General features: G+C 23.6%; 1 protein-coding gene across 1 annotated transcript; it reads left to right on the top strand.

Moving 5' to 3' along the window:
• Positions 1-906: 906 nt before the first annotated feature.
• Positions 907-27,594, top strand: PBANKA_1126800 (HECT-domain (ubiquitin-transferase), putative; the record flags this gene model as incomplete). Its single annotated transcript, XM_034565815.1, has 1 exon — positions 907-27,594. The coding sequence occupies one exon, from the start codon at positions 907-909 to the stop codon at positions 27,592-27,594; it is 26,688 nt and encodes an 8,895-aa protein (XP_034422475.1).

Here is a 27,594-nt window from a genome sequence, read left to right as displayed (position 1 = left end):
TCACTATTTTTTGGTGCACTGATTTTACACGCTGCACACAAAAATACATTATCACGTATGCACACATAAAAAATAATTTTTTAATAAATTATTAGTATGCACAATATTCATTAAATGGTAAAGCAGTCACCATCGTAATACATTACTAGTGAAAATTGTATGACGGTATTTCTTTATGTAACGATAAATTGTAATGAAATGTGTACATATATGCAGCTTGCAAGCACAACCTTTTGGCCTTTAGGAGCATATATACTTTATGGCGTATTTACATTACATTTGTTTTTTGATATCATACAACGTAAAAAATAGATGAAAATAATAAAAAAATAAAAATAATAAGGAAATACTATATGTGCGTCGTTTTCTATTGAATAACCAAATTGTTTTATAAATATTTTATATTGTGTATTTTTCTGCATGTAGTTCTTCGATGTGATACATAACATATATGCTTATCTTTTCGTTTATTATTTTATATTTTTTGTTTTTGTTTTTTTTGATGCATATTTTTATTTCGTTGTTTTAGTTTGTTATATTTCGTTTTTTTTTCGATGTTATTATATTTTTAATTCTCACACTTTAAATATTTTAAGGGTTAATGAGAAATATATATATATTTATATAATAATGCATACTCCTTGGTTATAAATATTTATTATTAATCACTCTCTTTTATTCTATAATTTAATGCCAATTTTAATTTGTTATTAAAGTAAATATTATTTAGTAAATTTTGTATTTAATTTTATGAATAATATGAATAGTCACTATTTGTTTTATATATTCTTTATTTTATTCGTCAATTTTTATTTGGTTATCCTGTCTTTTTTTATGCTTTGTTAACTTTGTAAAATTTGTTTAAATTTATTTAAAATTTGTCGTTTTATACAATAAATAGCAAAGATGAATGATTTACATTCCGTATATGCAAATACGAGCGAAAAAGACAAAAAAATTATTTCAGAAAAATTAATAAATATACTTGATAGTTTTCAAGATACAAATAAATGCCATGTTTCTGAATTTGTTGTTGTAAGTAGAACTCGTTTTTTAAAATCAATTAGCAATTATGGCGAATTTCTATTGTTGCAATCTTCTTCCCGATTAATAAGCAATTATGAAAATATTTTAAGATTATTATATAAATCAAAAGTGTATTTGGAATGTGTTAAGTGTTTGCAGTCTAGAATTTATAATTTAGACAAACATAAAAAACAAGAAGATGAAATTTTAACATTTATTAATTATTTAGAAGCAAAAAAAAAAAAATATTATTATTATATATGTGGAACATTAATAAAATATATTATTACATCACTCAAAAAAAATGACAATGTTTTAGGAAATGATTGTAATAATACAGATTTAGAAAAAAATGAAAAAAACAATATTAAGGTGAATGACAAAATTGGAATTAATATAGATGATAAATCTAATGATTCAAATCTATATGAAATCAATAAATTAAATAATAATGATGAAAAAAGTGTTATTGAACCTTTTAATGAATTAGAAGAATATGGTGATTATTTATGTAATGTGTTAAATCAAATGGATAGTAAATCGTGGAAAGATAAAAAGTATGAAGAATATTTAAAAATGATAAGTTTAAATGATGAAATCATACTTGAGGAAAATGATAAAAATGGAACATCAGAATTTTCTAGTTTTGCAAATATTACAAAGGTTCCAAATAATATGATATTGCTACCAAAATATTTAGAAAATGTAAGAAATTCTATATATAATCATCAAAATAAATCAATATTGGAAGTTAAATTTATGGTAGAGCATGCTATGAGTAATAATTCAAAAGCCCCTTTATTTAAAACCGGTAAAATCATAAGTGAAATGATTCCTTCTCCTGATTATGAAAAATATGGTTTTAGCACAAAATATGATTCTTTAAATAAATCAGATAATACTTCATTAGTACGAGACATGATATTCAAATTTTTTAACCTTAGTAAAAATCAGACAAATAATTTTATATCATCAAATGAATATTATATTAACATTTTTGATGTTTTTAATATTATTTTTAAAGGAATAACTTCTATAAAAATTGAAAACGAAGAAATTCATATATTTCTTAAGCAATTATTGATTAACACCAAACTAAATTATTCTTATACGTTTAATAAAAAATTAGAAAATAAACAATCCTCAAATAATGAAAAGCATAATTATATTATTTCTCCATTAAATATATATGACAATTCAAATGTTTGCAAAGAAGTATTAAAATATGCTATTGGAAATAATGACATAGCATTAACATTAACAGTTGTAGATACATTTTTAGCAATAGCCATATATGAAAATTCTTTAAAAGAAATAGTTAATTTTCTTAATACAATTGCAGAATGCATAATTATCCCTTACTTAAGATGTGAAATTTTATCATCTTACAAAAAAAAATATAGTGAAAGTGCGTCTTTGAGGAGAAAAATATATAACATAATTGATTATAACAAGACAATAACGAACAAAAATAAAATTAATAATGATGAAAATAATAGAGCTAGCGCTAATATAATCAAAGAAAATAATAATGGTGAGTATTTAGTAAATTATACAAATTTTCAGAAATTTATATGCAAAATTCCGTTGCATGAATATGAATCCTTGAAGTTGTTAGAATTATTTTCATTGCAATATCCAATGTTTTTGAAAATTAATAACACCTCGAAAAGACATTTAAAAGGCATATATAAACCATGTGAATATTCTACAAACATACTTCCATCAAATGGATCATATATATTTCAAATTGTTGTTTCATTTGAAATTGACAATTCTATAAAAGTATTAGATGAGCAAGGATCTAAATGTAAAATTATGTTTCAACTAAATGAAGATGAAGATATTAATAGTAATGTAAATGATAGTAATAATCAATGCAATAAATATAATATATTGGAAATTAATTTTCTTAAAAATTACATGTATACAAAATTAATAAAACAAACAAATTACATCAAGGAACAAGAACATCTTTCCAAAGAAATAGATGAAAATAACTGTGACAAGAATAGTAATTTATTTTATGAAAAAAATAATAACCACAATTCATTAAAAATCCAAAATAATAATAATGAAATTTGCAAAAAATATAAAAGTAAAGACACAACTAAGCAGGTAAATGCGTATGATATAACAAACATGAATGCAATTATATTTGATATATTAGTTGATCAAGGATGTTATAATAATGATAATAATAGTATTTCCGATTTTCATAATAACCACGGAAAAATAGTTATATATTCAAACGGAAAGCATTTATTAACAACAAATATAAAAAAAAATTCTTCTTCTTTTGATAATAAAATTTTAATGAGCAATAGTATAAACTTAAAAGTGTATGCTTCTCACACATGTAATATTGAATTCCCAAATGAATATTCATGGTCTGCGGCATTTGTTGATGAATTAGTAAACAGAAAATTGCTTCCAGATATAAATAATGATTTTCTATTTAAAAACTCAATTAATATAATAGAGCTCTATAATAAAGTTTCTATTGCATTAAATCGCTATATATACCACTTTTGTAATTGGACTGATGATGATTATAAAAAATTAATAGAACATGAAACAACATACAAATTATATAATAGTATAGACATTTTAACTTTTGAATCACTAATTAAATACACAGAAAACAATAATAAAATTCTGAAAAAATTATATAAGTTATCATATATGTGTGTATCGGAAAAAGTCACCAGTAACAATGAAAACAAAGATATTATAGACAATGGAAATTGCACAAATAGTCACAATGAACCAGTAAAGAAATATAGAGAATATTTATATGAGTGGAATAAAATATCTGATTCCCATATATGTGCATTAAGTATTCTGAAATTATATTTAAAGAATAATATAGACACACATAATATTAGGATAGAAAACAATGAACAATTTTATTCATTATCAGAACGATTAATATTAGCATTTTTAAAAATAATTAAATTAGAAACACCATTTGTAAATATAAAAGATTTTTTTGTAAATGAATATTATGAAATGGAAGAATTAGATCTAAATGGTATTTTATGGTTATTGCGAAGGAATGTATTCCAAATACTTTTAGAGGCAGATAAAATAATTATAAGTAATATATTTATGAGAATAAACATTGATATTATTTTGAAGTTACTAAAGTTTTTTTCAGACAATAATATATTAGATTCATATATGATTTTGAAACTATTGAAATCTTTAGAACATAAAGGAATTTTAGAGATTATGATGAAACGAATGCTAAGTGCACCATATAGTAATCATTGCGACAGTTCCATTGATGATAGTTACCATAGTAATTATAAAGATAAATGTCATTATAATACCAACAATTATAACATTAACAGCTATAACAAAAATGAAAACAATTATTATGTAAAATCTCAAAATATAAGTTCTCCCACATTTTCATCGTCATCATGCAGTTCTAGTTTTTATAATATTAGCGGAAACGATTTAAATGAATTTAATATTGCCCTTAAAAAGGACGAAAAAACAAAAAAACGAAAATATTATGAAGAAAATAAGCATGAAATAGAAAGATATGGAAAAAGAAAAAGAAATTCTAGATTTAGAATAATAGACAATACCTATTTTGGTGTTTTTGTTGAAGAATTAATTTTATTAATAAATAATCAAACAAGTGATGCAATAAATATACCTGTTGTGCAACACAATGATGAAAACGATTTTTTAATTGAAAACAAAACATGTGAATTTATACATAAATTATGTTTTTTTTATGAAAGTGAACCAAAAAAAGAAATATTATCAAATTATAAATATTTTGATTTCTGCATCAAAATAATTAATGAAATAAAACAAAAAAATACCAATGTAAGTAATGCAAGTGAAGTGGCATCTATTTTCTTCCGAGGTATTGTATTAATGCTAACGACATACATATTGACAATAGCAACAGAATATGAATCAGAAAAAGCCTTTTTATATCAACCAGTTATTCCATTTTATAACTTACACGATAAAATATCAAAAGATAAAGCTCTAAATAAAGAAAATAACAATATTAGTATTCAATTATCCAATTCAGAATATGGAGTAAACAATATAAACCAAACAAGTTTTATGGAAAACAATTTTGAGAATTCTCCAATTTTAAAAAATCAATATTTATATAATTCAGGCCTTTTTTTCGAAGATAATCTTAGTTATAATAGTAAATATTCTAGTTATATATGTTCGGATTTGTCTTCTTTTAACAATGATAATATGAATATTCTAAAATACACAAAATGTAGAGAAGAAAAAAATGTATGGATGCCTTTAATTTCTACTGAATCCACAGGGTTGATTGATAATGCCTTATCAAATTCAGATGATTCGAGTTCACATGGATTATATGTAAATAAGAATAATTCATCACTTTTTATTGCTAATAGTATAGAAAATGTATGTAATAGTAATATAAATGATAAAAATGATAAGAAAAAAGGAAAAAAACATCATAACAAAAAAGACAAATATACAATATTTCCAGAATATAATTATAACTCTGACGAATCAGACGAATTTTATATTAGAAAAAAGTTACAAGATTTTTATGATAAAAATAGTGACTCGATAGCCTTTAAAACACAAATTAATGAGGTTATTCATAGTTTATCTAAAAAGAAAAAGTATAATAAGAATAGCAAAAAATTGAAAAAAATTAAAAAAAAAATAATAAAGTATGTAACTGATTCAAATAAATTGAGTTTCATATTTTCTCTTTTGGAAGAAATATTGAAAATTATGTTATCAGTTGGTTTAAGAGTTTTATCTAGTATTTCATACCATTATTTATATGAAAAAAATGGCATGCACAAATTTATACACATATTTGGATCAAAAATGATTAGAAATGGATTAAATGAAAAAATGAATTTTCTTCAATTATGTGAAAACATGATTAAACCTAAAAGCTTAACGTTATTACAATCATGTAATTTCATTATAACCGGAATTATTCCATGCTTAGGATATGTTACAAATTTGTTCGATGAAAAAAAAATTAACAAATACTCATATATAAAAGAATTGAAAAATTATTTGTCTTTAAAAATGGCTTTAAATATTTGGCCAATGTTTTTAAAAATCACATTACAAGGATTATTAACTTCAAGACACTTGTCTTTTGAAATGTCAGTGCATAAAGATAATTTACATCCCATTGCAGAATGTTGTATAAGTATTACAAGTTTAGCTACCCACTTCTTAACATTCTTCACTATTATGTCAGATAACCTAAGCAAATATGAAATATATGTGAACATGCGGAAAAATTTAAAAGATCCATCAAATTCATATCCAATACCATTGATTTTAATTGATGCAGCAAAATATATTCGCATATCGTCAAAAAAAAATAAATATTTTGATTTCGAAAAAGCTATAAGAATTATATTATTACAACTTACAGATTGTTATGTGTGCGATTATGAAAATTATGTTTTTAATCACTATGTAATTCCTCAAAGTATATCAAGATTTTTATCAATGACAAAAAATACATATGGAGATAATTACATAGATAATTATTCACCTAATAATATAATAACAAACAAGTCGAATAATTATGATAACTTTAATAAGGCAAGTATGTCTGCAGGAAAGGAATGTACCAACACATATAAACCATCATATGATAATGAAAATAGTATATCTCAGAATTTAAAATCAGATAGTTATAAAATTAAATCAGAAAAAATACAATTTTCTACTCAGAATGAGAAATATAATCCTGGAAATAAACGAAGCATAGAATTTTTACATAAATTATTGAAAAACGATAATGATGCTATAAAAGATTTAGGAAAATTTTATAATGTGTTTCATAAAAATTTCGAAAGAGTACAAATAGCATTTGTTGCTGTGTTTTTGTATATTATTGGTTATAATCATATAGAAAATAATGAAGACTCAAAAAATATACAAAATGAATTAATTAATGAGGGTAATGCATATAATTCATCTTTAAAAGAAGCTTTAGAAATAAAGAAAATAACAATAGCTTGTAATTTAGCTAGACAGGGTGTTATTGATCTAATAGCAAAAAGTCAAACAAAACATAATAAAAAAAATGAAGAAAATAAATCATTAAACAAATCAAAAAATGATAATAAAAGTTATAACAGTATGGAATCGATTGATTCTGATAACAAGTCATATGATGATATCAAAAATGTAAAAAATAATTATGTAAATCGCGTAGATAATAATGAACATAACAATTGTAACAATAGTAATATATCAAATGAATTTAACCTAGATAAAAATGTGACATCATATAATGAAAAACAGTCTTTTAATTCAGAAGATATTTATAAAGACGGATTAGATTATACAAAATTTTCACTACATAACGTGGACGAAAAAAGCAGTAATAAAACTAATGAATCCATAACAATTGATTTAATTAAAATGAAGAGAGAAAAACAGATAAATAAAATTTTAAAGAAATGCGAATGGGTAATGAACACATATCCATATGGATTGTGTTCAGTAATAGTAGTTGATAACTATTCTCATGAATGGGATGAACATTTTGTATTTATGAGAAGAAATTCTTATGATATACCTGTTACTATAAGAAAATTATATTCCGATCGAAGCGATTATCAATTAGTACAAGAAGCTGCAACTGTACCAGCATTTACTAGCTCATTAAAAACAAATATGTCATCTTTGTGTTATATTGACAATTTATTTAGAAATCAAAATAGAATCTATGATAAAATAGAATGTATGCAATTTAGCACAGAAACAATTTTTGGTAAGAATACTACAAGAAACATGTGTCATTTAAAAAGATTATTAAGAACATATAAAAGAAACAATACTTTAAAAGAATCCAATAATACATACTTAAAATACAATAGAGATATTATATATAATAGTATGATTGATCATAATATTAAGACACAAAAATATTCTAATAGTTTCCAAATTTGTGATAGCACTAACTATTGTACGAATTATTATATTCCAGAAAAACATAACCCTAACTATATGAATATTTTAAGAAATGATAGCATTAATTATGAAAACAACAACAATATCAACGATGGAGAACTTTGCTTAAATAATAAAAATAATAAAAACGATATTTATCACCAAGAGTGTAATAATATTCTTGTCGATGAGTTAAATTACAATGTTACAAATAATAAATCAGATCGTTGCATATATTCCCACAAACTTTTAGACGAAAGTGATTTCATAACCCAAGATATTAATAATAATATCAGCAAATTGGATAAGCACACATATTATGCTACAAAAAATAGTAGTAGTTTTTTTGAATATGATTACAACTCTTCTTTTTTTAATTTACATGGTATATTTAATAAACATAATATAATCACTAAATCCAAAGCAAGCAATTTTATCAGTAATAATGAAAAAATACCTTTATATCTTGATGATATGAAAAGTGATCAATATTTAAAAAATTATCCATCTTTTGATTATATTAAAAATAAATATACTTCTATGAATTCAGAAAATATGACTATATACAATATAGTAGATCATACATTTGACTACAATTATACTACACAATTAAAAGAAATATTAAACTTTTTAATTGATGATATTGAACTTGAAACTGTTTTAAATATCATAAGAATAGAGCAATTGACACATTTATGTAGATATTTAATTAGTCGAAGTTTAAAATCAATGTTATGTGCAGGAATATTTGGAGGAATAAAAAATCCAATAGTAAATATAAAAAAAAATAAAAAATATCAAAATGAGCAATCACAAAAAGATTGTTATAATTATAATTCTGATGATATTCAGAAAAAGAAGAAAAAAATTAATTATAATGAAAAAAATGTAGATGATTTTAATAATCAATCCATAGCAAATGAATACGGAAAGACACAAACAAATAATATGCAAGAAAATAATAAAACAGAAAATTGTATTATATTAAAAAAAAAAAAGAGATCACCATCATTGTGTGAAAGTAATAAATTAAGTTTATATACAGATAAAAGGAAATATAAAAAACTTGTTGAATTGAATTATAAATATGATAATAATAAGATAAAAAGAGACATATTTAAGCTATTAAAATACAAATCAGAAAAAAATACACAATGGCCTGTTATTCTAGATTTGCTTGTTCCTTCTCTAAGTAGAGGAACATATAATGAATGCAATAGAACAGTTTCGAACGTTGAACCATCTTTATTTTCTATACAAAATTATGGATGGATGCTTTTGAAATTATTGCATATTATAATTATAAAATTTAGAAATATAACTCCATTGAAAAACGTAATAAACGTAATGAACGAAAATAACAGTACTACAAATGGCACATATTCATATATGAAGGATAAAATTTCACATAACTATTGGTTTACACAACCAATGGAGTATGCTCTTTCTTTTACATTAACGGATATAACAAAAAGTATATGCATTTGGTACTTAAGATATAATAGAAAAATGATAATGAATTCGGCCAATTTTTCACAAATTATAAAAAATTCTATGAACACATTATGGATAGAAAGTGTTTTACGATTAATAGCTTTACAGATATGTTTGAAAGTAAAACCCTTGAATGATAGTAGATATGTTGTACCATTCTTATACCATATGTTAACAATATGTCAACCACTATTGCGTGAAGTCCATATAAACTTTGAACAATATAAAAAGACAATTAATTCTGTAAATAAAAAACAGCCATTCATGAATCATAATAATTCTAGATTTAAAGTAATATGCTCATATTGTTGCAAATCTGTTAAAAATATGCCAGGAAACATGAATTCCAAATCAATTCCAATGAAAAATAACATTAAAAATAATAATCTCAATGAAAAAATAGATAGCAAAATGGACGAACAAAATATTGAAGAAAAGAAAACTGGGCATGATGTCAAAGGATACATACATTCTGAAAGAATAGTTAAAAAACCCAAACAAATAAAACAAAGAATACCAATAGTGCGAAATTATAATTCTTTAGAACATGAAAATGCAGTGTTATTAGATAATGTGATTACAGGAGTTATTATTTATCATGAGTATGTTGATAATAATGAGCATATAGATAAAGCATTAATTTTAGAAAATTTAAAGGGTTTTGAAATAATAAAAGAATATTTTCACAGAAATCAATATTTGGCTTTGTGTGTCCAACAATACAAAAATTCTTCTCGATATACCTTGCCATTGAAAAACCTGAATAAATCTATAAAACATATAAAACAAAATATATTTCAAAATATGAACAATAAAATAAATGCATGCTTTTGGTCTATAAGTGGAGATCCTGTATATAACATATATGGAAATTCTAGAACAATATCTGATGTACAGCTAGAAATATATGATAGCAAGAATCAAGATACTAATTTAAAATCATTTTTTATGAAAAACAATTTTGAATTGGAATTTTCAATCACCACAGATACTAATGATGTAAATATTTGGGTGAAAAAAAAATCAATTATTATAAATGAAATAATAGAATGCGTGGATCCGTTAGAAATGGAATATACAAATCCATCTTGCAAAAATAGCGAATTAATTGATGAAGATAAGCCATTAAAAAGAAAGAAACCGCGAAAAACCCAGCAGAATGATGGAGATATGGTAATAAATACATCAAGTAGTGGCAATAATAACAACGTTAATAAATATGGTTATGAAAACGACCATTATTATAATAATGATGATAATAAAAATTATGAAAACACAAATGAAGAATATGCTTGTGAATGTATGAAATCTCCAATGGGCATAGAACATGTTTCTAATGATAACAATAACGATGATTCTTGCAAAAGCACAAATTCTGAGAATTGCAAAAATAGCGAAAGTTATTATTTTGATGATTATGAAAATCTAAATTATATAAAACTAAAAACGATAAGTTGGAATTTGATTAAAACTATTTTATGGGGAATAATTGTTTCTGGAGAAAATACAGAAAATGAAAAGCCACATAATAATATATCTAATGAGAGTAGTACAAAAAGTGTGAAAGGGAAATGCTGTAATATAATCTATGATATGTATGATGAATATAAATATAAAAATAATTATAATGATTTTAAATCCAATTTCAATACAGCTCAAAGAAAAAATCTTATAGAATCAGTTTTAAAAATGATAATGTCTGTTTTAATAAAATTATGCAACATTGTAAAATTATATAAAGATTTAACAAAAAATAAAAAGGGTTCATTTTACATTATTATTAATAATACGAAAATAAGCAAACGTCAAGTAAATGATTGTGAAAAAATGATTAGTGATTTTATGCATTCTTTAATTAGTTGCATTCAAAATTCATCAACTGGTGCAATGATATTACTAAGGTGTTTTTTACTAGGTCAAGATAACCCTACATATTGTTTTAAAAAATTATCAAACCTTAAAATAAATTGCAATTTTTATAAACTAATTACTGAGTGTATAAAAAAGGCTCCTAATGATGCTGATGATATTACGGTTTTTTTTAACAAATATTTTGATCAATATATATTAAATAATTATAATGATGCAATAGAAAATGAATATATAAACAATATACAAAATGATAGTAATAAAATTAGTAAAATATCATTAAAAGACAACACTATTAATGCTAATTATAATAATATATTTTTAAATGAAAATTATGATCATTTTATAAAAGACAAAGGAAAAAACATTAAAATATCAAATCTTTTGCATAAAAATTATGATACTAATAATATAAAAAATAATAATTATAAACAAGGAAAAATACAAGGCATGTTTTTACTCAGGTGTTTACCCCCCATAAAATTGTTTCCAAAGCAATTGATTCATCAAGAAGCAAGAAGTTTATTTCCTAAAGGAAAACATACTTTTGATGAAAGCACCAAGAATTCAACATCTAAAAAAGATGATAATAATAATTCTTCAAATCATAGTACTAATGATAATAGTAAAACTGAAAGAATGGAGAATTTTATTAACTCTAGAGATAATTTTGAATCTATATATTATCAAATGGATACGAATGAATCAAGTAATGAATGGGATACGCAATGTCGAAGCACACAAAATATATTAGGTTTAATACCTAGGATATCGTATAGAAATCATCCATTTCATGATTTACCTCAATCTGAGTTTTTTATGTCAGCTAGGCCATCAGATGATTTTGAAACACAAATGGAAGGAAGAACATTACGAGTTTTACGTGGTTTAAACTTAGGAGGCGTCGTTTTATGTTTAGCACCGCTTACATTCCCAGCATTAAATGTTACTCCTAATGAAGTTAATGATATAATTAATTTTCGTATTCAAACAAGAGGTCGTTTTGGTGTTACTGTTGCTCCCGCTGAATGTGTGCTTTCTAATGTTTCTGAAGTTTTTGATAGAAATGATGTGGTTGGTTTTCGTACAAGCACATGCCAACCATTTAGTCATGATGTATTTGCAGCAAATGTCCAATATGAACAAGGTGATCTTTTAAGTGTGAAATTTAACGTAGAAGATCAACAAAATCAAAAGTGTTTAAGAACAGAACTTATGGTTTCAGGAGTTAGTATCGGATCAGTTTTAGAAGTTTTATTTGAATCTGATTCACAAATTGAATTTGAAAGACGAATGAATCTAATTTTTATTTTTCAAGATCCTATGATTATTTTGTACGAAGGTCCAACATTTACTATGGACTATGTAGATCCAAATACAATAGATTCAAAATTTTTTAGAAACAATAATAAAAATTTAGATGAAGAATATTTAAATGAATATTATTCCTTGACTGGGTGTAAAAAGAAAAATTTTGAAAAAAAATTAAATAAAATGTCTTTGAAGAAAAAAGAATTCTATGAATCTGTAAAATTATACCAGTCAATTCTTGGATCAGATAATGAAATTTTAAAAGGATTAAAACAAGAATTAATAACAAGGATGAGCAACACATTAACTAAAATATCTTATAATTTGAAAAAAAATTCATCAAATTTATATTCAGAAAATGACATTACAAATGATTTATTTGCAGTAGAAAAATCAAAGAAAATAAAATTATTTAATTCTATTCAATCTATAGAAAAAAATAAAAATAATAACAATAGTTTAGAAAACAATGACAAAAATGAAATAGATGTGGATAAAAATTTATATGAGTTTTTAAATAAAAAATCCCACAAAAAAAATAATAATGAAGAAAATAATGTAAAGGAAAGCAAATATAATCACAAAAATGGAGATATTTCGCATTTATACAAGGATAATTATGATGATAGCAATTATAGTAACAGCACAAATAATAATAGCTCAGAAAATGTTAGTGATATTGAGAAATTTATTAAAATAAATGGCACTGAACTTGAAAAAGACAAATCATCCGAACACTACTTATTATTTGAGTATAATATCCCCGATAAGAGAAGTCATACCAATGAAGAAAATAACACGAATTTATTATATCCAAATGCATATATAAAACGTAAAATTAATATAAATAAAATAGTTAGAGAAATATTATCTATTATTTGCATTTTTGGGTTAACTATAGAAAACGAGGAAAAAACAACGAATGAAAATGAGAAAAAAAAAGAAAAGAAAAAACACAATTTTTATGATGAACTTCCTTGGCTAAACAGTTTATCGAAATTAAAGCATTCTGTATCGTACTCTTTAGATATGAAATGTATTGAACTTTTTTTTTGTAAATTGGTAGATATTATATGCAGTGACTTCTTTGTAAATTCTATTTTTAATTTTATTACAAACAAGTATAAAGCAAACAATAAATGCAATTATGAAGATAATAATAACGGAGTAGATAAAAACAATATTAATAGTATAAAAGGAGAATTAAAAAAAAAGAAGAAAAGTATATATCCATTAAGAAAATCACGATCTAAAAGTGATGTAATAGACACAGAAAATAATTTATATAATATGAGCAGCAGTGAAAAAAATGAAAATTTTCTCAACACGAAAATTCCAAATAATAATGGTTCTATGAATAATAATGGTATACGAAATGAACACTTGCAAATGGATTCAATTTTTATAGGTGAAACCGGATCATCAGAATCTTATAGAAATAATTTTGAAAATCCTGAAAGTAAGGAAATTAGTGATGATACAAATGATAATAACAATAATAATAATAATAATAAAAGTGATGATGAATTGAACTATAAAAAATTAAATATATTCAATGGTAATAAAAATGATTTCTTTGAGTATACTATATGTTTAATAGCAACAAAATCAGTTATGTGTTGTTGTATTTTATTAAGAACACTACTTGAAATGAATTCAGATGGAACTTATGAACCTGATAAAAATGTTTATGGGTCATTTAAAAAGTTATTAAATTTTATTAAATTATTTAATTTTATAGACATTGGAATAAGTGATATATTAATTAAACATTTTGCGAAAAATAATTCTATTAATATTGAAAGAATTCTTGGGAAAAATAAAAAAGATAATTTCCAAAATAATTTTAATAATACTGTACCATCAACATCTTTTGTCCACAATTTCTTTGTAAATGAATCAAATACCAAAAATTCAAAACATAATATAAATAATTCATATAATGAAGACACGCCACATCTATGTCACTCTAATAATTCGAATTATTTTAACATAATAAGAAATGATGGAATAAATAAATTTGTTGATAAAAAAGAAAATATAAATATGATAGAAATATTGAAACATTGTGGAATACCATTTGAATTTTTACAACATTTTAATCTATTTCCTCCAGAAATCAGAAACCAACAAGTAATAACACAAAATGATACTTTTGATTTATGGACATATATATTAAATGTTTTAGTTTGTTTTAATTCTCAAAATGCATATTCACTAAGCTTTCCACATAATAATATTAATTTAACTTCTAATTCATTAAAAGATACACTTTTTGATTTTGAATATTCTAATACATATCTTTCAAAGAAAATTACTAGTACATCAGTAAATTTTTATGCTGGTTACGTTTTAAAAAAATATTTAATAGATATTTGTTGTGTAATGACACTATTATTTCCTAAATTGTTTATGGATGAGTTAAAAACAAGCTTAAAAAATATAAATTATGGAAAGAAAATCAAGGAAGGGATAAATGGAATTTATAACTATAATGATAATAATACTCTCGAAAGATGCAAGCAACGACCCATAATGAAAAAAGGCGAAATAATTGAAAAACGTAGTAAGCGCAATAAAAAGAAAGTTATAAAAATAATAAATAGCAGCAAAACAAATAAAAATGGCAAACATATTAGAAAAGACGAAGATGATTCTAATATTTTGTATAAAGATAGCACATCATTAAATAATACAGAGGACGTAAGTTTGGATTTCTTTAACGAAAAAACAACTATTGAAGGAAACTATTATGGTATAGAAGAAACAAATCAGGATAACGTTTTATGGAATAATAATGATGGTGTACAAAATCAAAATAATGAGGAAAATTTGAATATTAAATCATATTTACATAATAAGAATAAAAATAAAATAAATGATATTGAACAATTATTTAATTTAGGATTAAAACATAAGGAAGAAGTTTTAAATATTTTTAGCATTATTTACCTATTTCGTATGTGTGCTTATTACCTTAGTAGAAATAAAGATTTTAGAAAAGAAGATTATTGGCAAAAATTCCAAGGACAATTAAGAAATGCAAAAATACAAGAAAATGTGTATAAATTAATTAATGAAAAGAGCTATAAATATTCAATTTTGTATGGATGGCAAAGAATATTTTACAAATCCGTTGTTACATGGAAAGATAAAAAATTAGTAAATCAGTTGTTATTAATAATCCAATGTGAATTATTATACCATTTAATAGGCTCTATTGTTCAATGTATTTCACAAAAAAGAGTTAAAATAAAAAATTTTCATGCAATTTCACCGTCTGTGCATGTAGCACATTGGTTATTAGATACATTTATTAGACATCCGTTATGTCCATCACAAATACGATCAAGTTGTATTACACCTATTTCAGTTACATCGTTATTTGGATTAATTATTAATGGAAATCGCCTTCCTATAATTCTTGGTATAGACGTATGCAGATTGGTTTATTGGTCTTGTGTTACTTATATAATGCAAAATAGAACAATTCAAAAAAATTATAAACAATTGTTGAATATAGACATGTTAACTCAATTTAATTTGCCCACTGGAGACTTCGATAATATTAATAGTGACACTATATACAACAAAATTTTTGCAAATTATATAATAAACAAAAAAAAAAAAAAATTTCGAGAATCTCAAATCACATATAATAATATAAAAAATAAATATCAAAGAATAAAATGTAACTATAATGAGTTTTTAAATTATCTATTTAATTGTGTAAATATTTTTGGATCTTCTGTTTTTAATCAAATTATTAAATTAAATGAAGAAAACGGTTATAAAATCAATAATAGTAAAAATAAATATGATGAGCTAAATAATAATAGTAATAATGGAAATGTTAGAAATAACAATGAGAATGTCAGCAATATTATAGATAGCTTAAATAACAACATTAATGATATATTGAATTGCATACAAAACTCATCTAATAATCGAATACTAAATAATAATTTTAGTGGAATTAATAGTGCAAGCAATGAAACAATATATAATTTAAATGCTACTAATAGAACGAGTCCAAATATTTCTTCGAACAATATTAATAATAGTGGTTTACAAGAGAATACAGAAGCAGCTAACGATTGCCACAATGCCAATAATGAATCAACACAAAATGCCTTATATATAAATTCAACTAATAATAATTCAATGAATGGAAAAAAATTATCACACAATGCACATAATTTCGATTTATTTGATAATAAAGAAAAGGGAACACATGATCCCTTAAAAGTTAATGCTTCATTACTTATCCACTATTTTGCTTGCGCTGCATATTATATTAAAAAAATTGATGTATTTAATAAAATGAAATTTAGAAACGAACCTGTATATAACAATTTTAAGCAATATTGTTTATATTTGTACGTCGTTGATCATGTGTCTAAAATTTATTATAAAAATATAAGGAGTTTTAATACGAATGAATGTATAAAAGGTTATGTTAATAAAAATATTAACGATGATCCAATAAAATTTATGCATGGGGATACAGAAAAACAAACTGAACTAAACACAGATGAAAAAAACAGATTCCCTCAAGGGCAAAATGATGATATAATTAACAAATTGGCATTAAATAATTCAATAAATGTTCATGATGATAAATTAAAAAATAAATCAACACATATAGACAATAAAAATATTGTTCCTTTCGGCAATAATAAATTAATGGATATGAAATATCTGAATAATATTTTTGCAGACAATTATGAGGGAAATTATCCAGAAATGTTTGTTCAAGATGTATTAAAATTGAAAAAAACAGTCTCAGCTAATATTATAATAGATATTAATAAAAAAGTTCATCACATATCTTCTCCTAATTCAGAAATCATTAAATTAAAAATAAACGATATGTTTCCAGTACCAATAGAAAATAATAAGAAAAACAAAAATGATAATGCTAATTTTAGTGTGAATGGTAGTAATATATATAATTCGAATATGGAGAAAATTATAAATTCAAATAAAAACTATAAAGACAAAATTAATAGAATTTCATTAAAAAAAAAAATTATGAATAGACCTAATGTAGTGTTTGGCGCAGACAGTGATTTCAATTATATTTTACAAGAGATAAAATTTAATAAAATACAAAATTTTAAATATATTGCTTCAAATTCGATCGAAACAAATTTGAAAATTAATAATGTGAAAAATTTTAAGTTAGGTTCTCATATTGAAATAACTAATATCCACAAATTGACAAATCCATTAATATTAATAGGGGATTCTTATTTATATTCTGGAACGAGCTGTTCGTCTTCCTTTACTATCTCTCTCTCATTAAATGATAAAATAAATTGTGTATTTGATAATATTCAAAAGTTATTGAGTATAAAAATAGGTATTCTAAACATGAAAAGAAAATATGACAATCTGAATGATGAATCAGTGTCAGAATATGATAATAAAATTGATAGTGATAAAAAAGAATATAGTAACCACAAAATCACAATAAATAATGAAGACGGTAAAGCAAATATCCCAGAAAAATGCCATAGATTAAGTAATATTTCTCTTGCTAATTATAGGAGCATTTGTCCTAGATCTATTAAAATTGATGGGGTATTTAGATACTCCTCTTATTTTCCAAAAAGCATAGAAAAGAAAGTATTTACTAATAAATCAAGAAAGAGCAATATTAATAATAATGGTGCTAATACTGATGATAATAATGATGAGGCTTCTTCCCCTAAAAATGACATTGCTTATTTTTGTGAGATTAATAAAAAATATAATGAAAAACATACGAATGAATTTATAACCAATAATGAAAATTGTAATGGCACTAATAAAACCTTCGAAGATGGAAACGAAACTGATAAATATAATGATACTAGAATAAAAGACAAATATATAAATATTAGTAGCAATAGTAATATTATTAGTGATGAAAACAATAATGATAACATAAAAATGGATGATAATGATAATAATAATAAAAAGAAAATCAGCATAGACATTTCCCCTGCTAATTTAAATGAAAAAATTACACAAAATAATAATTCAGTAAAATATGAGAATAGCTATATAACTTACGATATTTTCAATGATAAACTTTATTCGAAAGGATTTATTGTTGATGAAGTTTTAGAAAAATTAAAATCATCTATAGTAAATAAAACGACAACTAAAATAACTATTACCGTCAAAATAATTGGTAAACAAATAGTGTGGATTGCAAATGATATATGCTTAATGAAAAATGAATTTAATATTGATTTCATGAATTTCGTACCTCTTATTATAGTAGAACCTTTAACAGAAAATAAAATATTAGATGAATTAAACAATAACTATGGCATGTCTAATTTATCTTTGCACCTTAAATTTATAGATACGAATGAAAAATATTTTTCTTCGTCTTTATCAAATTTTTATCTTAAATTTGAAGATACTCATAAAATTAAATATAAAAATAACTGTTTTGATAAAAATTGTATATGGGAACATATTAAAAATTTATGGAATCCTAAATGTTTTATTTTTCCAGATAATAGAGGGACAACAGAAAATGCATCTATAGGAGAAACCGTTAAAAAACAAAAAAGGTTACCATTAATAATACCAAAATTAAATAATGAAATTATAGTAAAATTATGTGATACAAAGACAAAGCACAATATTAGTTCTGGGAAAAATTATAATACAACCTCGTTTTTTTTAACCCCAAACATCAAGATTAAAAGTGGATTGATAAGCAGTTCTTATTATATATATGGAAGCGATTTTCACGGAAAAAAATGGAAAATTTTATCTCTAGATAACCTCAAAAATATTAGAAATGTGCCAATTATGAATTATTACAGTTTTGATAAGCCAAGTAGACATAAAGAATCGAATATAAAGAATTTAGAATCATTAAATAATGGTGAATTTAAAAATCCAAAAACTTATTTAAGTATTCAAAATATATCTAATATGCAAAAACCATTTACTAAAATATCAAACACAAATACAAATATTTATGTAAACAAAGAAAATTTGAACAAAAAAGTGAAAGGTGATTTAAATTCGACTAGTTACTTAGATAAGATATATAAAAATGAATTTCTTGAAATAAATAAAAGAGGAAGATACGATAATTCGTATCATATTTCTTTATCACATGATAATAAAAATATTGAAAAATTAAAAAGATCTATAAATAGTAATTTATCTTCAAAAACAAGTATATATGAATTAGATGAAATTAACAAAAAGCAATATACATCATATTATAATGAATCTATACAAGAATGTGCTGGAAGGAATATAATTCATAGTAATTGCGTAAATGATTATTTTACTAGAAGTGGTAATGACAATAATTTACATATAAAATATAAACTTAATAATTTACCAAAATTAAAAAAAGACTTATATAATATAAAATATAGTTCAATACAAGAAATTAATAATGTAATTCAAAGTGATAATAATATAGAAAAATCATACAAACTCATTCAAGAAGATAAGCTTGGGAATTACAATAATCTTTGTATGTATTATGTAGGATGCAAAGAATTCAAATCATGTATAGATGCTTATGACTCTGTATTTCCTGCAAAACATTTTATTTTTAATTGCACTGTCAAGATTAATGAATATGATACTATTTATAATTCAGATGATATTAATAATTCTGTTGGCATAGTATGGGGAATTTATCGTTGGCTATGGAAAAGTAATGGTACTTTTATTTGTCCATTGAGTCTTCCGTTACCTACTTCTGAGCTTCCATCAGATAAAATAGAAGAATGTGAATTGAAAGTGCCAGGATTTAAAAATAATGACAATTTGTGTATTGAATTCGAACCATTATATCAAAGTTTGTTTTTCTACAAAAATGGGATCTATGAATTTGGTTTCAAATTTGATACATTTTATAACTATAGAAATATGAATAAATCGCTGTTCTGTGACCAATTTAAGGAAATAAAAACAAAAGATTTTCAAAATGCGTCAAAAAAGGCACACATTTGTAGCAATGCTAGCAACATAAACTGCGTTGATTTAGAATCAGTTAAAAATGAAACCAATGATATAAATTGCGAGCAAAAAGACAATGAACAAATTCTAAAGGAAAATGACGATAAATATGATAATTATGAAAGTTCAAATACCCTAATATATGAATCATTAAACTCAATATCCAGATCAAGAAGAAATAGCACATATACAAATAATTCTTACTCTTTAGAAAAAAAATCGAATAAAAAAATTAGCGGAATAGCACATTATATCATAAAATCAAAAGGTAAAAAAGTATATCAAGGTATGCATAATACAAAAAACGATACTAATACCTATAATGTCAATAACAACGCTTGTGAAAATGAAGAAGAATATCGAAAAAATCAAATGCTAATAAGAATTAAAAATCATGTTAATATGATTAAATTATATAATTCATTGTTATTAAATGATTGCGATAGTGTTACTTCTATTTTGGAAAATAATTCTCAACTATTAATGATATCTGATGAAAATAAACCAGAAATATCATTTGATCATTATGAAATGAATCAAGAAGGTTTTTCATGTGAGCTTATATCATCAATGAAGAATATTATATATGAAAAGCATTTAACACCATTAATATTAGCGTGCAGAATAGGCTGTGAAAGTTGTGTTCAAAAATTAATAAAACTTGGTAATGTTAATCCTAATGCCTCTTGTTATAAACTGGATAAAGAAACGCCTTTAATGGTAGCAGCGCAATGTGGACATATCAGAATCGTATCTATGCTTGTGTGTGTATATGGTGTACAAATTAATAAAAGAGATTCTAAAGGTAATACTGCATTGCATAAAGTTATATTAGATTCATGTAATAGTGAGGAAAGGGGTGATAATATAAAAATGGTTCAAACTTTATTAAAATTAGGCGCTGATCCTACTATCATCAATAAAAAAGGAGTATCTGTTGAAAATTTAGCAGAAAAAGGAATAATTAAAAACAAAAAATTAGAAAATATTTTAAAAATTTGGATTAGATTATCATCAAAAAATAACAAAAAAGGAAAAAATTGTTATATTAATGAAGAATTTATTCCCGGTCTCCTTTCAAATTGCTCAGTAGCTGTTGGGTTTAATATAAATCAAAAATGTTCTTACAAAAGTTTCTCAGTAAAAATCAATTCTTTTGTCATAGGTGGCGAAGAATTAATAACCGAAAGGGTTTGGAATCATTCTAAGAATGGCCAAATAGGCTGTAATGATGCTAATGGATTGGGATATAATTTTTCTGATGAAAATAGACAAACATTAAAAATGAAGAGTAAGCCATATTATGCTGATGATTCTTTACAAAATAGCCATATAATAAATTTATTCAATATTGGTAAAAATAAAAAAGAAGAAAAAGAAAATACCGGCAAATTTTCAGAAGACATAAACCCATGTCAATCATATTATTTATTTAATAAAAAAGGAAATAAAGAAAATGAAATAAAAACAATGAAAAATAAAAATAAAAAGATTACTAATAAAGAATGTGAAATTAATTCGTTATATAACAAATATGATAAAAATATCATCGGAAATGATAACACTATAGAAATTGAAGAAGCTAATAATGATGCAATAATTTTACAAAAGGGATATTTAATAGAAATGGATACTCATGGAAATAAAAATAATTATGAAGACGTAAATAAAAATTATTTTTATTATGATTTAATAAATGGAAATGATCAAATTAACTATAGCGATCTTTCATATAGCCTAATAAATGAGACACCACATGCAAACAAAAATTATATGATAAATATAAATAAAAACCACATAAGTGCTATATTTAATCATATTGTTGTTCATCCTTGTTTTGATGGTGAATTTGTAAATGATACAGAGTTTTGTGATAAACAACAAAATCATAAAAAAGATAAAAATAATATTTTACATCTGAATGATATAAATATACATGAAATGAATCATAGTAGATTAAATTTTGATAATGTTGACAAAAATAGATGCGAATATAATCTTGTATTTTCTAAATTAAAAACAAATTCCTATAACTATCAATACTTGCATGAAAGTCTTTTAGAATTTATAAATAAGTCTGGTATTTTTTCAGATATTCTAAAAAATTCTGGTTATTTAGATTCAAAAAAAATAAGTAGTATCCCTAAATTAGAAGAATTGAATAGTATATTAACCAAGGTTAAAAATGAAGAGGATTTAATTAAAGGATTTGAAAAATTTTTAGAATTATTTGACACACTTTGTATGGATAAAAAATTAAAATATTTATTAAATGTGGATATAAAAAAGAATCTAGAAAAATATAGTTCTTCATTAGATTTAGGTTATTTACTATTAAAAATAGATATTTATTGCACCATATTTAACAGCTCCAAACAAAAATGGTCTAATGATGTGCATGAACAATGGAAGAAAAATTTATTAAAAAAAATGGGTATTTTAAATGAGTTTCATGATATAAAATGGATAACAGATTCATATACATTTTTTAAATATGAGAATGATGTATTAGAATCAGTAGCAATTATGAATAAAGCATTGCAAAGCGGCGACCACTTTTTATTTTACAACAATTTAATAAATACAATTAATGATAAAAATATTTTATTAAATATGGCTTTACATGATTCATGCATGTTTATTGAAATATTTAAAAATAGAGATGTAAATCGAGGGTCATTTTTATGTGATTTATATTCAAAAAAATCATTTTTAAAGGATTATATTTTTCAAGAGAATAGTAACAATAATGATATAAATGAGCAAGACAAATATTCAAATTATTTACGGGGATATACTATAAATAAAAAAGAAAAATCAAAGAAAGAACTTTATTTTGTTCCTAATATTCTTGACGAACACTTAGATGAAAATAAAAATAAAGCAAAATCACGAACAAATAATACACATGATAAATATACACATATAACAGATTCTACACAATGTGTACCATTGTTTAGAATTTTTAGCGAAATGCATAATAGTAATAGCGCTTCGAACAATGTGACAAATTCTATGCATTATATTACTAATGAAAATGAAATTGATAATTGTGGATTAGATAATATAGATGATTCAATAAGGGAAAAAATTAATGAAAACGAAAATATTAATTTTGAATCATGCAGTCATTCTTATAATCATCACGAAAGAATAAGCTATAATCAGATCGAAAATAATACAGAACCATGTAATAAAGACAACGATGGAAAATGCAATAATAGCAAAAAGGGCATTTTGAAAAATAATGAAGATATTAAACAAGAAAATAAAATTGCCAAGCAAAGCTCTATACGATCAATTAATTTAGATATATTAGGAGAAATTAATAATAACACTAGAAAGGATATTGATAATAATAACATAAACAGTATCAGCAGCAATAGCATAACAAATAATAGAAAGAAAAGTCAATTGAACATTAAAAAACAAGAAAGAGACACACATATAAAGTTTGAAAACAATTTTACAGAAGATATATCTAGTTATAGTAATTTGCCCTTTGATACATTAAAAAAAAATTTTAACTGTGGAAAAGAATGTAAAAATACAAATTATCCTAATGAAAAAGAAAAATATGACTTGGTTAAATTAGGAAATATAAATGAATCAGATAAAAAAAATTATAAACTGAATGATATAAATAAAAATAGCAAAAAGAGTAAGAAAGATAAATATATTTCAGTAAGTGATACAAATGATTCATGTGATTATATATATGAAGACAATTTAAATGAAAAAAATATGTATGAAAATTATACCTATTATGAAGGGGAGTATATAGAATATGGTAAAAAAGAAGAAAGAGACTTTAAATTATTATGTGAAATAGAATTAATATCTAACCCAAATGAAAACGAATTAATCAGAGAAGAATGTAATAAAATATGGCCACATACATTAGATATATATATTTTGCATATATATGATTTAATAAGTAGCTATATGGACTCTCCTGAAAAATTAAGTCTTTTTGTTTATCATGCATTTGATATAGAAAAAATAAAGAAGAAATTACCAAGTAAAACATCACAATTATGGAAAAAAATAAATATATCTTTAGACGAATTTATTGAAGAAATTAAAAAAGTTCATAATTTTACAATGAGGACAATATATCAAAATAACTATAAAAAGCATGGTGCTTTCCCTCCAAATTTTAAGAAGTATTTTACTCTTTCTGAAGAATGTTTAAAAAGTATTGCAAAAAATAAAATGGTTATGACGGTAGATTATTATAAAAATCATGTATATGAACAAAATAAAAATATTTTTTTAAAAATTATACAAGATCGTATATTATTGTTAAATACATTTAATAATTATTTTGAAAATTGTTTACCAATTTCAGCAGTTTTGTTTAATACACCTGTTGTGCATTTAGAAGAGCATGGATTACGTACTTTGGAATGTCCGTTATGCTTTTTTAGTAGCAAAGATAGATACTTGCCATGGAATGAAACAAGTTGTAGAAAATATAATGATATACACAATTTTAGTAACTATTTATTTAGTATTAACAAATGTGGCAATATTAAAGATGACAACATAAATATTTCACAGAAAATTAATGACAATTATCAGTTTTCATTTACAAATGATAGTGATAATAACTATTTTGACAATAATGATATTCTTGATGAAAAAATTACTACAAATAATACTTTAAACTGTATAAAACATTGTAAAAATGGATATTATTCTAATAAGATGGTTTTAGGAATGGGTTCTTCTGATTTGCCTATACAATTGTCTTCATATTTATTTGTTAAGAAACTACTCAAGCATGATACTATTTCAAAATTATGGAAAGATTGTTTAAAAAATATTACTTCAGCAAATCCAGAAAAATCGAATTTGACATTAAAAATAGATAGAGGTATGGCAGCAACGGCTAAAAACATTACACATTCAATGTGGTATCAAAGTACATTTTCATTATTAAATATGGATACCCATAAACTTAGAAGGAAACCAAGAGATAGACCTTTTATGGTAGTATTTATTGGAGAAGGTGCAACTGATTTTGGTGGTCCATTTCATGAATATCTTTCATCTATATCAAGAGAAGTTATGGGAAAATTATCAGATTCTCCAGATAAAAGTTTACCAATGTTTCAATTATGTATACCATGTCCGAACTATACACAAGCAATTGGAGGACGTCAAGACACTGTAATTATAAATCCAAAAACTAGTCCTTATTCGATTCAAGAAGCAGATTATGTTGGAGAAATAGATATTATTGATAATTTAGAAAATTATAGATGGCAAATATTGCAAGCATATAATTCTATTAAAAGTATTAAAAGGAAGTTGCACAAATCTCAATTTATGAAATTTCAAATGGATAAAAACAAAGATGAGAACAAATTATATGATGAAAATTTAAAAGAAAATATAAATCAAGATTATGAATTCTATTCAATGCAAGCTGATGAAAACGAAAATGAACAGAATGAGGAATTCAATAATAATATAAATGAGTGCGGCAGAGAACATGCATACTTAAAGAATAACAGTTTAATTTCTAAAGAAAATTCATATGATAATGAATTTGTTAATATCAATGAAAAATCTAATGAAAAGGGAAAGAATCTTACGAAAAATGGAAATTGCGTTTACACTGAATGTAGTAATGATGATATGCATAGTGGAAAAAAAGATTCACCCAAAAAAAAAAAAGGAAATAAGAATAATAAATCGTGCTCTAAAAATAAAAACTATAGCTATTTACTTAATAGTAAAAAATCGGTAACTTTTGAAAAACTGGAAAATGAAAATCAAACAGATAGTTCTTTAAATAATAAATGTGATAGACATTTGCCATTTGAATATAATTTTTCCACAGATTCTGTATTTGAAATTATTAATAATACATCATTAAAAACTATAAGAAATTTTATTAACAAAATTTATAAAAAAAATGATAAAGATAATGACAAAGCATCATCATATAATAGAACAGACCCAAAAGATGAATTTGAAAACATACAAAATAAAGTAAATAATTCTACTAATAATAACAATGCAAAGAATAGTGAGAGTATAGGGTATGATGAAAAAACCATTAAAGCTATGGAATTAGCTATGTATGAATCTTTAGGTAGAATTATGGGCATGTGTATTTGTATTGCATCTCCATTAAATATATGCTTTAACCCTATAATATGGAAAAAGGTATCTGGAATGCCATTAGAATTACAAGATTTATGTGATTATGATCTGGTTGCAGTAGAAATGTTAAAAACATTAAAAATGTTAAACTCTGAAAAAAAAGATGTGTTGAATACTGAACTGACATATTCTTTAGGAGATATGACATTTATGACTGAAGATTCAGGTGGAAATTCAATTGAACTTATAAAAAATGGAATGAATGTACCGATAAACTTTGATAATATAGATTTATTCATTAAATTAATGACAAAATGTAAAATGAATGAATCATCAAAAGGAATTTCACATTTATTAAAAGGTTTTAGTTCAGTAATACCTTTAGGAAGATTAAGATTATTATATGATTTTATTGATATAGAGCATATGGTTTGTGGTGAAAGAGAAATTAATTTAGGTGTTTTAAAAGCACATACTTGGTTTAATGATTTAAAAATGAAAGATAAACTTTTTGCAGTTTTAGAAAAATTTACTAATGAACAATTACAATCATTTCTTAGATTCGTTTCGGGGCGTTCAAGATTGCCTACAACAAAAAATGATTGGCATATGATCATAGATGTAGATAATACAAATAATAATATTAATGACGTCGACCAAAGATTACCTACAGCTGTTACATGTGGATTCCGATTGCTATTACCACAATACTCTTCTTTAGAAATTTTGAAGGAAAGGCTTTTATATGCAATCAAAAATTGTACAGCTATTGATTTAGATGCATACGTTGTTCATGATCAAATGCAATTGATGTATGAGGATTAG

The sequence above is a fragment of the Plasmodium berghei genome (assembly GCF_900002375.2).
Source record: "Plasmodium berghei ANKA genome assembly, chromosome: 11".
NCBI lineage: Eukaryota > Apicomplexa > Aconoidasida > Haemosporida > Plasmodiidae > Plasmodium > Plasmodium berghei.
Note: the sequence above shows the minus strand (reverse complement) of the source record. Positions and strands in the feature narration are given on the sequence as shown.